At 47.0% G+C, this 16,088-nt stretch overlaps 1 protein-coding gene across 2 annotated transcripts; it reads left to right on the plus strand.

The window, feature by feature from the left end:
* Window positions 1-1,425: 1,425 nt before the first annotated feature.
* Window positions 1,426-16,066, plus strand: VEZF1 (vascular endothelial zinc finger 1). Of its 2 annotated transcripts, XM_086860003.1 has the most exons (7): window positions 1,426-1,585; window positions 6,838-7,535; window positions 8,264-8,327; window positions 9,297-9,480; window positions 10,933-11,154; window positions 13,221-13,265; window positions 13,623-16,066. In XM_086860003.1, the coding sequence occupies exons 1-7, from the start codon at window positions 1,553-1,555 to the stop codon at window positions 14,048-14,050; spliced, it is 1,674 nt and encodes a 557-aa protein (XP_086716129.1). In that variant the 5' UTR covers window positions 1,426-1,552; the 3' UTR covers window positions 14,051-16,066. The 2 variants fall into 2 exon arrangements, with proteins under 2 accessions (XP_086716129.1, XP_086716130.1); XM_086860004.1 differs by lacking the exon at window positions 13,221-13,265 and having other exon boundaries at window positions 13,623-14,089.
* The last annotated feature ends 22 nt before the right edge of the window (window positions 16,067-16,088 follow it).

Raw genomic sequence — 16,088 nt, forward strand, 5'->3', positions numbered from 1 at the left:
GCCACAGCTGAGCCGGCGGGCCGAGTGTCCCCTGGTCTCTGCTCTGTCCCCACTGTCCCTCCTTCCTGCTGGGCCGGGGTTTCGCTGAGCTGCGGCTTCAGGACCGGCCTTTGCATTATCTGTAACAGGAGACAAGAAAAACCACCCGGGTGTCCCATAGGGGAGGAAGTCACAGGGGCCAAATTTAGCCCTGCACGCTGCAGCCAGGGCGCCTCGGCCGCTTCTTCCCGCGCCTGGTGCTGCCGAGGCCTCAGATGCTCAGCGGGGATCCAGGCCTGAGCAAAGAGGATTGACCAGAGCTGGGGGAAAATAAATAATCAAGTGCTGTAAGCCTGTTTTCATCTCCCCAGTGCTGGGGAAGGCGAGGGGAAGTCAGGATTAAAACCCCCTTCTGTGACAGTGTTAAACCTGCCACACTCAGGTGTCGAAGAAAATGCTGGTGTCCCTCAGATGCCACCTGAGGCAGGGCACAGATGTCCCCCTCACCCTTCCCTGTCCTGGGAGCACCAGGGAGGTGCAAGGAGCAGTCCCTGGGCCCCGTCCTGCTGCCTGTCAGGGACGTGCTTGATGTATGTAAACACGTAATTAACGGTACATATGTATTTAATTGCTCGTGGCTACGATTTGCATGCATGTGCTGCGCCGAAGATGCCTCAGGTACGGGCGAATCCACTCAGCTGGCCCCGTGGAGGCGTGTGGGGCTGCGCAGGGTCACCGCACCGCGCGGGGGACACGGCTGCGGGACGGCGACGGGCCCGGCCCCCCTGGAGCCCGGCCAGGCGGGGTGCGAGGCAGGGCCGGCCCGGCGAGGCGGCAGCAGCCCCGCAGGGCTGAGGGAGAGCCCGGGTGGGCTGAGGAGGAGCCCGACCGTGCTAGGGCGGTGGCGGCGCGGGGCGACCCCCGGGGCGGCCCCGAGTTCACACCCCCCCCTCCGCCCCCGGCGCTGCCGCCCGCCCGCACCCGCGGGCGAAGCCGCCCCCCGCCGCCCCCGCGGCTCCCTCCCTCCCTCCCGGCGCGGCGGGCGGGGGCGGCGGGCGGGCGGGGAGGGGAGAAGGGGCGGGCGGGCGGCTCAGCGGCCCCGGGGCCGAGCCGGGGCGGGCGGCGGCGGCGGCCCCGGACACCTCGGCCGCTCCTCCATCTTCTCTCGCCACAGCTCGGCTTCCCCAGCCCGGGACCGGCCCATTGCCAGCCCCGCGGGGGGGGCGGCCGGCCCGCCGCGCCGCCCCGGCCCCGCCGCCCGCGCCGTCGCCCCGCCGCGCCGCCCCGGGCCCGCCGCCCGCCCCGCGGCGAGGGGAGCGGCGGGGGCGGCGCCGCGGCCGCCCGGGCCATCGACGCCCCGCCGGGGCGCCGCGCCGCCGCCTCCCCCCTCTGGGCCGCAGTGGTGCAGCCCGAGGTTAGCGGAAGCGGCCGCTCGGCGCTGCCATGTTGAGCCGCCGCCGCCGCCGCCGCTTTGTTGTCGGCTCCATGTAGCTGCGGCCCGGGGGAGGGAGCGACGGGGGGACCGCCCGCCGCAGCCGCCGCCGCCGCCGCCCGGGGCCGCGCCGCCCCCGCCATGGAGGCCAACTGGACCGCGTTCCTCTTTCAGGTGAGGCCCCGCGGCGGCGGCGCTACCCGCGCCCCCCCTCTCTCCCTCCCTCCCTCACGGCCGCGGCCCCGCCGGTCCCCGCCGGGCCGGGCTGTCACTCAGCGCGGCCGCCCGGCCCCCGCCCGCCCCCGGCCCGGCCCGGCCCGGCCCGACCCGGCCCGCAGGGCAGCGCCTCAGCGGCCCCGCGGCTCCGCTTCTCCCTCCTTCCCTCCTGCACTTTCTCCCTCCGCCGCCGCCCCGCAGCGCGCTCCCTTCCCGCTTTCATTACAAACCACCGATATTCATATTTGTATTTTATTTTTATATTTTCCCCCGCAAAACATGAGATCGCGCTTTATTTATTTTTTTTTTTTTTTGGTGTTTGCTTGTTTTTCTCTCCCCCCCCCCCCCCCGCTCAAAAAGAAAAACAACAACAGAAAAAAAAAAAAACACGAACAAAAAAAAAACAACCCCAAGCTTCCACCGGGCTCCAACAAAACCCCGATGGAACAAACGCCGTGTCTGGGAGAATAAATTAATCCCTCTTTAAACAGCCTGACTCAGGGCCGGCTGACGATGGAGCTTGTTTTCTTTTAAAATAGGACGCGAGCGGGCCGGATTTCTGTAAAAACTGGCGAAATCCTAACGGGAATGGGGAGGAATAGGGACGGTGGAGCGTGCAACCCCTCCCTTTGCCAACTGAGTCACAATTTTCCCCCTTTCTGTCGGTGAAAGACTGTCTTAAAAACACCGCTGTTTATGTAATTCCGAAGAAAATCCAGTGTATCAGGAAAAAAAACTAAAAGAAAAAAAAAATCCTCGCCTGGCTTTTGTGAGCCTCGCGAGCCCTTTCGCACCAGATTGTTTTCTCCTGTTTTGTTTTTTTTGAGCTGGAAAACATAAAATGTGTGATTGCAGCAGCAGCAGCGGGGAAAAAAATAAAAAAATCGCCTAGCACATCACCTTTCTCAAGGTAAAATAATCCTCTTTGCACGTTCCCGGTGGCGGCCGCCCGCTTCCTCACTGTCCTCCTCGGAATTAAACCCAAACCCAACCCGTGACACGAGTTTGAAAACCTGAGTTGAATGAATAAATCCGGCAAGAGCGAGCACCATTCCTTTAGGGAGGAAAAATTCGTCCCTTGCAAGTACCAAGGGATGAGTCACTCGCTCGGGTTCTCTGCCTCCGAAAACACGCCGGGAATGTTCCGGGGAGCCGGGACCCGGAGCTGGGCGCTGGGTTTTCCCCCTTTTCCCGATGGATGCGGGTGATGCCATCGAGTTTGGCTGAGGTCTGGTGAATTATTTCTCACTCTAGTGGGCAGTTGTGATTCGCACGTAGGAAACTTCACGCTAAGAAGTTAATCTCCTTAGTTTAGGGCCATCTCTCTCCGAGCCGGGGCTGCTTTAGTGCCTTGCTGCCTCCCAGCTGAGCGTTTTCCAGGGGAAATTTTTCCTAGGCTGGCAGGACTGTATTGCAGCAGGCTGAGAAATGCCAAGTAATGCTTTCAAGTACGTGTCCAGCTCCTCGCTGCTTGTCCGTGGTTTTTTTTGAAGGTGCTGAGTTTTGAAGTAGTGATGTCACACGCTGATTTAGGAGTCAGCTTTGCTGCTTTTAATTAAGGAGTCAGCAGTTCACTTTCCGAATGTGCGACTCGGAAGCATCTTCATAAAACTGTGACGTGGAAATTTTCCTCTGACTTTTTTTTTTTCCCCTCTCTAAATAATAAAGCTTTCAGAGCTCATAATAAATGCTGGATATTGTTTCTTGAGTGGTTTTGTTAAAATCAATGATTTGGGGTGCGAGCATGCCAATGCACCCAGCAGAAAGCAGCACTGAGGTAGTCCTGATGTGACTTTCATTTTTCTTCTTCCCATTCTCACAGCAGCACAGCAGCCCTCATCCAGCTGATTAGTTAAAACTAGTTAAAAAGCGTGGATTTAAAAGCCTTTTCCCTGTGTCAGTTAAATTACAAATGGAAGTGACTGAATATTCCCACTCGTTCTTCCTGGCGGGAGTGTTAAACCAAGTGTGTGTTCCAGCTGGGACAGGATTCCTAAGGGACAGGCTTAATACGTGGAATATAAAGTTGTAATTTTTAGCCAAATGTTTTTAGAAGTCTTAGTCCTGTAGCAGTGGGCTGTGCGACTGTAAATCGCTCCTTCCAAATAAAGTTGTTTGATTGTTTTTAGGTGGCATTTTGATGAATTGTATCCCTTTCTAAAGAAACAATCGTGCTACTGAATAAGCAGTTCTTGTTTGGATCTTCTTAGTCCCCAAAATGCATAGTTTGAAAACCACTTTTAGGATGTGCTTGGGAAGCGAAAGTTGTATCTGTTAATGTGAGGAGGACTCATCCATCAGATGGAGTGTTCAAGATATGACTCATGCTAATTTGTTGCTCTCACATTAAGGCTGGAGCACAAAAATATTTTAGCCTCTGGCATTGGAAGTTCACAGTGCCACATCCTACACTCTGGGTCACGAATTGCAGGGTTTTTTTGTTTACTGCCCCCCCAGGAGAGAAGGAATTAGTGACAGAACAAGGGGATTTTGCACAAGAGCCTGTCCCAGGCCATCCAAATATCTCCAAAATGTTGACTTGATGTTAGTCCTGGGTCAAGTAAAACCATGGTGGGAGCCCGCATAACTGTGCCTGCCAGAGGCGTGCAGCAGGTGCTGGCTTCCCTTCTCCAACAGGGAGTTAAAAAAAAAATGCTGCCTGATCCTTTTTTAAAAGGCTTTAACGGCCCTTGGAAACCGAGGAACACGGCTTGTGGCAGAAGGGCTGCGAGGAGCACGGTGCTGCGAATAACGCTGCCTCCCCGGGAACCAAGACTTATATAAGCAGCAGCTCCATAGCCTGTAGCCTGATGAATATACTTTGTTTTATGTCCACTGTCTCCATCGGATCTGTAGGAATAAGTGCATCATTACCTTGAAGTGCTGAGGCTTAAAAATATCCATAAACTGCCTAAGTTTGAACCTTGTCCAAAGGATTTGGGCTCTCCATTATCCGATCTGCTAGCTCTGCCTTTGAAATTGTATCTCTGGAGCTATCATTAGGTGCTCTGCAGTGTCTTCTGGTGCAGTTTAACAACATTGTTTAATGCTGATTTGAAGTTGTAAAACATTTCAGATTTTTTTTAAGTTAAAATTGTGTTGAAGTGCACAACTTGCTCAGTATTGTGCTGTCGGTGTGTATCACGCAAACTTATTTTCCTGCAATGTAGAAGTGTCAAAACCTTTTTAAAAATGTGGAAAATAAATGGCTGAAAATCCACAATTGTCACTGAAGTCAGGGAAGAGTTTAATGGAGCTGCTGGAGCTTGTGCCGTGCCCTGATTTAGCAGCGTCGCCTCCAGGAGAGTTCTGGATCCAGCTCTTCAGCACTCACTCCCTGAAATAAGCCAGCCCCTTGGGCTGTTGTTTGAGGTGGCTGCTGTGGCCAGGCAGGTGTGGTAATATCCAGCCTACCTGTTGCATCCCCAGCTTTGGCACAGACGGATCTAAAAAGCAGATACAGATGGACAGCCTAACCTGGGTCCTAATGATTCCCACAAGTTTTGTCTCCTGTAAACGTCCGGAGGAGTCCAGGCTTTCTGCTGTGAACTGTTTTCCTGTCAGATAGGCTTGAAGTGTTTGGGAGCTTGTATTCCTTCCCATGTGGGTTAGTGTTGGTATCCACCCATGGCTTTTATCCAGAGATCACCAGCATCATGCTCCCAAAAAGTGAGATTGGAGCAATGCAGGAGCTGCCCCACAGCAAGGGAGAGATGCTCTGGGAGGGCTGTAGTCCCTTGCTGCGATCCAGAAAGGCAAAGCACCCAGGATACAACTAGGAAAAAGGCCCAAAGTGAGCTTCTAGAAATACTGGCTTGTCCAAAGGCCGTGTTGAAATGGATTCCCATGGGAAGAGCATTAGCCTGAGTGCGCTTCCTAGTACTGTCCACCCCAACAGATGTAAAAGTAGACAGGTCAGGGTCGTGCACTGGCGCAGTGTTTTATTCAGCTCTCACAGCTTTGAATCATGCTTTTTGTGAGGAAAACCATAGGAAAGGAGTCCTGGAAGGCTGCACTACTGATCTAATGGGAATGCAAGTTTCCCCAAACTCAGCTTCAGGCCTGGCACGCTGTGTTAATAACGAACCTGATTTAAAACTGGTCTGATGAGACCGAGGCACATCTTGAATACAGATGCACTTAAACTGGCTTAAGGTGCTGGAGTGATTTATTTTAATGCTCCATTAGGCTGAATTGGTCTGTGTGGTTTCTAAACCACATTAAAATTGTATCTGCCAGGGTTTTGTCCCAGTCTGACTGGATGAGTTTTAATAACAGTGTTTCTGCCTTAGAATAACCTCGCGTGGTGCAGCAGAGCCCGTGGCAGGCAGGCTGCAGCTCAGCTGAGCGGTGCTGGCTGCGGGCCCCCCCTTCCCTTCCCTGTAGCTTCTGCCACAGATTCTGTAGTTCAAAGTTAGTTGGTATTGGCTGCTTTCAACCAGCTTTCAGGGTTTATTCCCAGTACCCCTGAACTGTGTTCTCCAGCATCTCTAGAAGTCTCCCAGTGTGTATCGATCAGCTTCTCTTCCCCGCACAAAGTAGCTGCTGACGAAGAGAAAAAGGCCGTGCCACTATTCTTGTTAGTTCCAGACGCAGAGAGTACAGTGGTCAGTGGATAAATGCATCAGGAACCTGCTAAATATAGAGATGTGTCTTTAGACAGCTCCTGATTGCAGTTGCTTTGGTTTCAGTGCTGGCACAGGAGTATGAACACACTGTTTAAATAAGACGCCTTATCGCATCCTGGCTCTCTGTGGCTGCAGTTCAATTCTCAGTGTGCACTAAGCTCGGCTTAAAGGTGGGGCCTTATTTTGCAACTTCTGTCAGTACCTTCATCCTCTCCAGAGATAGTCCTGAGGTGCCATCTGATACAATCATTAGCAAATGAGTTATCTGTTATGTAAAGAGGAAATGCTGTTACTAAAAGATCTGACAAGCACCTGGTTGTCTTCTGTAAAAAGTTGCCCTCCAGAAACTTAATAATTCCTTGATTGTTTGCTGTGTCCTACACTTACCACAGGATCTGCGCAGCTAGGGCATTTACAGCACGAGCGGTTTATCTTGTCCAAAACCAGCATTATGTAACCTTCCCCTGTTGTTCCTTCCATGGCTTTTGGTCTAGAATGTGCTTCCCTGTCGTTTGTAAATGTTCTTACCGTGCCAGAGCGAGCAGCCATCCAGAGAATTTAAGTGTGAATGTTTGGTTTTAGGCACACGAAGCCTCCCATCACCAACAGCAGGCAGCACAGAACAGTTTGTTGCCTCTCCTGAGCTCTGCTGTTGAGCCGCCCGATCAGAAGCCGATTCTGCCCTTACCAATAACGCAGAAACCTCAGCCTGCACCAGAAACATTAAAGGATGCTATTGTTGGGATTAAAAAGGAAAAACCTAAAACCTCCTTTGTGTGCACTTACTGCAGCAAAGCTTTCAGGGACAGCTACCATTTGAGACGTCACGAGTCCTGCCACACAGGGATAAAGTTAGTGTCACGGCCAAAGAAAACTCCCACCACAATGGTGCCCCTTATCTCGACCATCGCTGGTGACAACAGCCGGAGTTCACTGGTTTCGACTATCGCAGGCATCCTGTCCACAGTCACTACGTCTTCCTCTGCCACCAACCCCAGCAGCAGCGCCGGCGCCACGGCCATGGCGGTGACGCAGACGGTGAAGAAGCCCAGCAAGCCCGTGAAGAAGAACCACGCTTGTGAGATGTGTGGAAAGGCCTTCAGGGACGTCTACCACCTCAACCGGCACAAGCTGTCCCACTCCGACGAGAAACCCTTCGAATGTCCCATTTGCAATCAGCGCTTCAAGAGAAAGGATCGCATGACCTACCACGTGAGGTCTCACGAAGGTGGCATCACGAAACCCTACACCTGTGGTGTTTGTGGAAAAGGCTTCTCAAGGTACCACGTAGCAAATCCCAGGCATGCTCCGCTGTTGGCTTTTCATGAGCAAGAAGGGTTATGCTATGGTAGTGAGGAGCTGGGAGAACCAAACTTCTCAGGAGATTGGTGAGGGGATAAAGAGCCTTGTCTGCCTTTAGGGTGGGGGAGTCTCCATCTGAGCAAGGTTAGCAATGGCCAGAAGTGGTCACTTTTTTAGGACAGTGGTTTGAAATGGTTTCTCAACCTCATCCAGGGCCCATAAGATGTGTGTCTGTGTCGCTGGGGGTGGGCACAGAGCTCCCTTACCAGCCTTTGCCATGGTCTGTGACCAAATGGGACAGGGCAGGGTCTCCACCTGGTCTTACAGCAGGGTGGAGGGCACTGACAGAGCACAGGGGCAGCTTGCACTGCTGCTGGCTCTGTTTGTACCTGTACTTGCAACAGAGAAAACTTCAACCTTTAGAACTGTTGTGCTCTCACCTTTACACAAGGTGTGACCAAATGTGCCATTTTCAGGTGTGTGAGGAGAGCAGAGTTAAGTTTGAAACCACAGGTTGGTTTTAAGCTGTGAGGTGCTGCAGGTGAAGACCCTGGTAGGTGAGAAGAAGGGATTTATCCTGGCTGTCAGAGGGATGGGGGCTGCAGGGAGTGACCAGCGCGGTGTCAGCACTGGCACTACCCATGGTGTCCCAACTCGGTGTTTGTAACACTTTGTGCACTTTTCTCCTGTTCTCTCTTTCTTGCAGGCCTGATCATTTAAGCTGTCACGTTAAACATGTTCACTCAACAGAGAGACCCTTCAAATGCCAAGTAAGGGCTAAAATGGTTTATAAAGAACAATACCTTATTGTGCCAGTAGTACTCAGGTGAATCTTTCCAGAACAGTATTTACTCCTAGAATTTTGAAAAGCAAGTTTAGGAGTAAAGCCACATCCGCCACCACACCATGATGCTGGAGTTCTAGTGGAACTTTAAAAAGATGCTATGTCTGCTTTTTTAGGAAGATTAGAGGCTTTTTGCTTTCTTGGAGAACAGCGTAGTTGCTCTGTTTTACCATATGCTTAACTTAGTAGTAGGATTGTAGCAGCATCCTCAGCTCAGTGCTCATTTCTGGGGTAATGTGTGCAGTGTGTTTCTCAGCATGTTCAAATCGAATGTCTTTCTCAGCACATCTATTTAAAATGGGTGGGAATGGTTGATTCTGGATCTGTTATTTTGCTGGAAGGGGAAAGCAAGTTGTCATAAGTTGATGTCTGAGTCTAGGAGAAATAATTTGGTTACCCTTGAACAATTAACTGTTTTGCTTGGAATACCCATGCTTATTCCAAACTGTGTTTTAGTGACTTATTAAATAAAAACCTTGAATAAAAAGAATAGTGTTAGAAAAAGTTGTTTTGGATGGGAACAGAAGTAATTGAGCAGTATAGGGTACCAAGTTCATATTTGTTCGGTAAAATTACATTAGAAACCAACTTTGCATATTGTAGGTGCTTTTTATAAGCTCCCTCTTGGATTGGTGGGTAAGACAACCCACTGCTTTAAGTTCAAGCAGTATAGAGTATGATTTTTGTCTTGATTGTCTCAGAAGCAAATTCCATTCTCAGTCTCTGCTGAGTAGCTTGATTTTTGTTTCTCTATAAATATGGGTAAAACTTAAAAGTTGCCAGTACACTTAGGATCCTGTTGTGACCTGCATGGTAACATGGGCTCCCAGTGGGCCTGTAGCTGAGGCTGTACTGCTCTGTCTGCACCTCAAGTGTAACTTTGTCCTCCATCTAGACGTGCACTGCTGCCTTTGCCACCAAAGACAGACTGCGGACACACATGGTGCGCCATGAAGGAAAGGTATCGTGTAATATCTGTGGTAAACTTCTGAGTGCAGCATATATCACCAGCCACTTAAAGACACACGGGCAGAGCCAAAGTATCAACTGTAATACCTGTAAACAAGGCATCAATAAAAGTAGGTGAACGTTTTACAAACATTTCTAATAACTATGTGTTTGCGAAGAGAATTGCCTTTGATGATGTTAAAATTCAGCTAGGTGTCTGTCCCTCTGGGTGGTCACACCTTTTAACAGTAGATATTTAGTAACAGAATCTGCTTCAACTCAAGGATTGGCATGTGTGGAGTTGGTTTGCTGCAGACTGTGCCCTTATTCCTTGGGAGTGCCCTGCAGTTCATGATGAGACCCATCTCTTGAAGAAGAGAGTTCCCAAGTTTTCTCACCTTTTAAGTTCAGTGCTGCTTCCTGAACTGTGCAGGCCTAAAAGTCCAACAGATAGTTTGGAGGTTTTAGACTAGTTAAGAACTGCTAAGATCTGCCAGGTTTCAGGTCTGAAGCCTCATCTAAAGCTCATCAAAATCAGGAGAAAGTTTTCTCTGCTTTCTCTGAGCGTTGACCCTGGGGCTCAGTGTTTCCTCTCTCAGGCAGTAGCTGACAAGAAAAGGATTTAAACCCAGCCCTGCTATGTTTTGGGCATTAATGGCATCTGACTGGTGTTGTGCAGGAGGTCAGATGAGATGTTTGTAATAGCTCCTTCGAGACTTAAACTCTGTGGAAATGCTGCAGTCTGGACCTGGGGGTGCCTAGCAAGCAAATGAAGACTTGACTTTCAAATTTTCCCTATTAAAATATCTGTAACTTAAGTTAACCCACATGGTTAGTAATGTAAAACGGGTTTTCGGAGGAATAAAGAGGCAGAAATACAGAATGTCTTTGGAAACTTTGTCCTTAAAGCCTTCTAAACTGTATTAATTTACAACATCTTTGCAGTTCCTGTTACTCCTGGATAATTTGAAGGTACTGGGAATGTCTGAAATGCCTGATTGTTGAGCTTAGTAGGAAATTTGGATGTGAAGTATTTTTCAAGGTATAGGGTTACAACTCTGGCTTCCCAAGCCAGTTTGGTGGTGCTAAGCCAGTTCACATGAGGCATTTAGAGCAGTTGTTAGAGGTGGAAATGATGAGCTGTACTGTGGCCAGAGAGTAGCCACAGACTGTTCTCTGATGTAAAGGTAAACTGAGTCATACTTCTGATAAAAAGTAAAAAGGCTTTTCTATTTTTCATTTTTAAGCTGGAGCTAAAGTTTAGAAAAAGTAGAATCAGTTTGAGTTCTGGAAACTCATTTGAGTCTTTAATTTCATTCTTCCTAAATACAAACTAAATAATGACAAAAGAAGTCCATTTTTGGCAGTTAAAGTAGATGTTCTTGACTTATATTTTGGTTTTTAGCTCTTGGAAAAGTAGTTTTATGAAGCACAGAATTAATGATATTGTTTTAAAAACTGTGATTTTGTTCTTGGAATCCTGTGAGATTCCACATGCTTTTTGTGTAGAAGTTGCCTTTATGATCTCAGCAGAAAACAGTAACTTTTCAAGGTGAATTTGTGTTCTTACTTGATTGGCATAGCATGCATGAGTGAAGAGACCAGCAACCAGAAACAGCAACAGCAGCAGCAACAACAGCAACAACAACAACAACAACAGCAGCAGCAGCAGCAGCAACAGCAACAGCAACAACAGCAGCAGCAGCAGCAACAGCAGCAGCAGCAGCAACACGTAACAAGTTGGCCTGGAAAGCAGGTAGAGACCCTGAGATTGTGGGAAGAGGCCGTCAAAGCGAGGAAGAAAGGTAAAACAAACCAATATTGACACATTTGGGTTTGTGAGATAGGGGAGGTTACAGTCAGACAGGGAATTGAAGGTGTCAGGAAGGATGTCTTACATGACAGTTTCATTCTTAGAAGTCATAGCTAAGAGAGAGCAGGAGGAAACAGCCCCCAGATTAATTAGGCTGTGTTAAATGACCTGCTCATAACTTGCTCCCTTGCTCTCTGTGCTTTCCCATGTCCTTAGAGTCATCAATTACAGAGGGGAGCTTGTGTCTGCTCCAGGGCAGGAGTGTGGGCTTTGACTTGCATGTGGCTTCTAGCTGTGTTTGTGCTTATTTACCCTGTTCACTTGTGCACACACACACACACACACACCCCCTCTGTTCTTGCACCTTGTATGCTTTCTGTGTCCCCCAGTTTATTCCATCTGCTCTATCATCATGTAACTGTCTTTGCATGAAGTTTTCTAGACCTCAGAGAACTTTTTTTCTCTTTCTCTGTTGCTTTTTTTCATTACAAAATGAGGTAATCAGTGATCCTGTTCCTCCATCAGTGCTGGCTCACAGCTTACCTCACCTGTGCTGCTGTAATTGAAGTGGAATTGCTGTTGTTGGTCACTGTGTCAGCTGGTAGAGAACAGATTGCTTCCATTTAGTGTTTTAGGATACAGTAGTCAAAATTCTCCCATTACTGCTGTTTACTTGATTCACAGTAGTTAGATTATTAATGCCCATCATGTGACTTCATGGATTACATGTTTTAGAAGTTCTTAATGACCACTGCTTATTGTTTTTCAATGGTTGTTTTTAGGAATGTTTTTGACTCACCTTATTTTTTTCTTTTCTCTCAACCTTCCTTTCAGTTTCTTCAATCTGTTTTTGTTTTCTAGGTTCTTGTTTGTGTTTTAGGCTGCTTGCTTCCTTTCCAATTGTTATGCCAGTAATTGAATTCTGTCATCAGACAGTACAGAAATAGCTTATTCACATCTAAATGTAGTGATAACAGAAACATTACATATCATCAGGCCACTAAATAGATAAAGCAAATTATGATGGATTTAGAAAATCACTGAGAATTATTTTCTGCTTGTTCTTTCGTATGTCTTGTTTCCTTTTCCTTTCTTATTGAGAATTTTGAATATACTTTTACAGAACAGTGGTTTGGGGCAGGATGGGGGGTGAGGGGGGTGGGTGGGTAGCAGTGGTGTCACACTGGTGCTTTTAGCTTAACTGAATTGGGGAAGGGGCCTGGGTGGGATGTGTCTTTGGGTGTGACTGTGCTTGAAGGTGAAGTTAGACCAGTCAGTGCCTTGCCCAAGCTGCTCTTTCCATGCTGGTTCTCCTGTGCTAAGTCCACTTGTGGTGGCTTTACAACACTAAATGGGATTTTTTTTTTTTTGGTCTAGTACAATTTATTTTCACAATTTTTTTTTTTTTTTTTTTTTTTTTTTACTCTTTCCCTTCCTCTCCACCCCTCCTAGCTATGGACTTTGAAGAACCAACAGTAACCCTTGAATGGGGCTAATGTTGCTTTCAAAGTTACATTTGTGTTGCCCCAGAGGCAAAGTGGACTCTTTGCTCCTGGTTTACCTCTGGCACGTGGGTGTAACTGAGCTTGGGGTCCCGCCCTACAAATGTGGAAGCAGACACGGCTTAGTAACGTTGCTGCAGAGTGTGTTTTCCCTGGTTTCTTTAGCAGCCAGCCCTTCCCTGCTCTGGAGCCTCCCGGTGTGGGTAGCCGGCAGGTGGTGCTGATGGATGTGCAGTGATCCCGTCCCCCCCGCGCCCCCCCGGCCAGCCCTGCTCCCCAGCCCCGGCCTCCTGGCTCTCCCTTGCTCTGCACTTCAGTCCTGCTTGCTGCAAACCCCCAAAACCCCCCAGACCAACATGGTGTGCAGCTGCAGCCTGTGGGAAAGCTGAGGAGCTGATGGGGGTTGAGGGATGTGCTGCTGGGGTAGCCTTGAAGTAGAGGTACTGTGAGCAGTGGAGCAGTTCAGTAGCAATAATTAAGACTGAAATAAGCAGGTGAATATTGAAATGAGCTTTGCTTATCAGTCCCTAATAATGACTTTTTAAAACCTTCACAGAATGTCAGTTCACCTTTGAGAAGGCTATAGAGTACGTACCATTCGGTATGTACACTCTCTCCTCTATTTCTACTGTTCCTCTTGGGAGGATTTTTTTGATTGTACCATACTGTTTTTATGAACATGGAAACCCTCTTGCTAAGAAAACCTCACTTGACTTCTCAGGGAAAAAAAAAAAAAATACTCAGTTGAAATGACCTGCATGAGAGTTTGTATTTCCTGTAGGCTATAGAATATTAACAGTTTTAACTTACTAATAATACCTAAAGAAAATTATTCCAGAATTTGTACCTGTTCTTGTTTGGTTTTTGGGTTTTTTGTTTTGTTTTGTTTTGTTTAAATCTTGTCCATGGTTTTTTTATGTGTTAAAAACTTTTTGTCTTTTTTATGTCTCATTTTTAGAAGCTGCTAACTTGTGCCAAACCTCCACTGCTGCTACTACGCCTGTGACTCTTACTACTCCATTCAATATAACGTCCTCTGTGGCTTCTGGGACTATCACAAACCCAGTCACAGTGGCAGCTGCAATGAGCATGAGAAGTCCAGTAAATGTATCAAGTGCAGTTAATATATCCAGTCCGATGAACTTAGGGCATCCTGTAACTATAACCAGTCCTCTGTCCATGACCTCTCCATTAACGCTCACCACCCCGGTGAACCTGCCCACCCCGGTCACCGCTCCAGTGAACATAGCACACCCCGTCACCATCACATCCCCCATGAACCTGCCCACCCCCATGACGCTGGCTGGTCCCCTCAACATAGCCATGAGACCAGTGGAGAGCATGCCTTTCCTGCCCCAGGCCTTGCCCACCTCTCCTCCTTGGTAAACAAGTTCTAAACAGTATTAAAAAAGGATTAAAATGGAATCCTTACCAGCAGTTCTTTTTTGGGTTTTGTTTGGTTGGGTTTTTTTTTGTTTTGGTTTTTTTTGTTTTGTTTTGTTCTGTTGGGTTTTTTGTTTTGTTTTAGTTAATAAATTCAGACTAAGACACTGGGGCAACACCACCAGAGACCATAGTAGCATCTTCCCCTTGATTTGGCTCACATGGTTCAGGCTTGAGTTTCACTGGAGCACTTCATTTAAAGTAAGTTTTACCTTGTAGCTGACTGATGCTGAATTAGAGCAGATACTTATTTGCCAGAGTTTAAAAAAAAAAAGGAAAAAAACAACAAAAAAAGGTAATTAAAAAACCCAGTTTTATGTTTTATCCCCTCAAATTATAACTTAGAAAATTATTTTAATCTAAACACTAGCAAAGACCCCTCTGTATCTGTAACAGGGTGGATGGCTCATTTTAACCTGCCAGGCAAGTCCACTGTTTCTGAGCTAGTGTAGAACCTTTGTCTGTGTTGATGTTTTTGGTTTTTTTTTTTTAATGAGTAAATGCATTACAATGTTGTCATTAAAAAAAAAAAAATGCATTTTTGGAGAAAATATGCATTTTACCTTTGGGAATATGGTAATTTCAGGCAGCATTCCCTATGGGAAAGGTGATACCAGCTCTGATATGCAAAGCATATGATAACTTATCATTCTAACTTCAACATATAATAGGGATTGTGACCTGATATTTGGAGATGTAAATATTACCCAACATATTACCCTAAGGGAATAGAGCATTGTAGTCAACATTTTTTTAAAAAAAACTGTTATTGTTTGGTGAGAAACAGCCATGGCTGACAGAAGAGGAGTCGAAATGTGTGTAAACATGGTCTCTGAACAGTCAGACCCCCATGGGACTCTTATCTAGGAGCAAAAGGAGTGCTTGGAAACTTAAGGAAAATTGCTTTAAGCTGGAAGATTCTGGAGGCCCTGGGTGTGATTTTTATGCCCTCTGCCTCCCAATCAGAGCCTGCTGGTATTTCAGCAGGGGACAGACGTGTTAGTTGTTCACTAGAAGTTTTGTCTTATATTAAATTGTATACAGTTTTTATTCTAACCACTAACTAGGTAGGATGCCCCTCCAGGACAAGCAGAGAGCGTCTTTTAATTTCTCCCCTATTTCTTAATCAAGTGTTGTGCAAATCTGTTCAACTTTGTAAATATTTGCAAACATCATCATTTTTACGTTATTCTTCTATTGTGTTAACACATTTCTATCAATTTGTGGGAGTTCTGGGGTGCTGAGCTGTCCAGCCCAGAACTGCTCATAAATGGTCACACATGTTTAAGCTACATGTGCTTTTTTTTTCTTAACCTGTTTATCTGTACATAAGTAGAAAGCAAAGTCTAGGGAAACAGATATACTTTTTAGACTATCATGTCACATATTCACATTTTTAAAACTTTGTTTAAAAAAAAAAACAAACCACCCTAAACCCAACCTCTACATTAAATAAAAAAAAAAAAGAGGAAAAAAAAAAAAAAGAAATTACAGTTGAGATGTTTTTATCTTAATGAAGTTGAGAGCTCTGGAGATTAGCGTGTGCATTTTCACAGAGTGCTAGCAGGACTGACCAGTCACACTGGACTGCTTCCGTTCCTCCCCGGCCGTGTCCGTGCGAGCAGTGATTGCCAGGCTGCTGGCTCAGGTGACAGGTATCTGTATCCTTACGTGAAACTGTTCTAGGGGCTTGGACTACATAGTAAAACAAAAACAAACAAAAAAAAAAAATAATAGAGCTTAGTGTAAAATAATTTTATAAATGATCTTTTGTACTTTAGGACATCAAATTGTACAACTTTTGTATATATAAAAGCTTAGGAACTTTCTGTTTAGCAGAAAGGAAACACATTCCTACACTTTTAATGTATATGTTTGTTATAATGTCCATGTAAACATATGCCCTATGTTTGTGCCTTTTAATTAGTTTGTCTCAATAAACAAAAATGTAGAGAAGAATATGTAGCTATGACTTTGTTAC

The sequence above is a fragment of the Cyanistes caeruleus genome, chromosome 21 (assembly GCF_971803275.1).
Source record: "Cyanistes caeruleus chromosome 21, bCyaCae1.hap1.1, whole genome shotgun sequence".
In the NCBI taxonomy this organism is placed as follows: Eukaryota; Metazoa; Chordata; class Aves; order Passeriformes; family Paridae; genus Cyanistes; species Cyanistes caeruleus.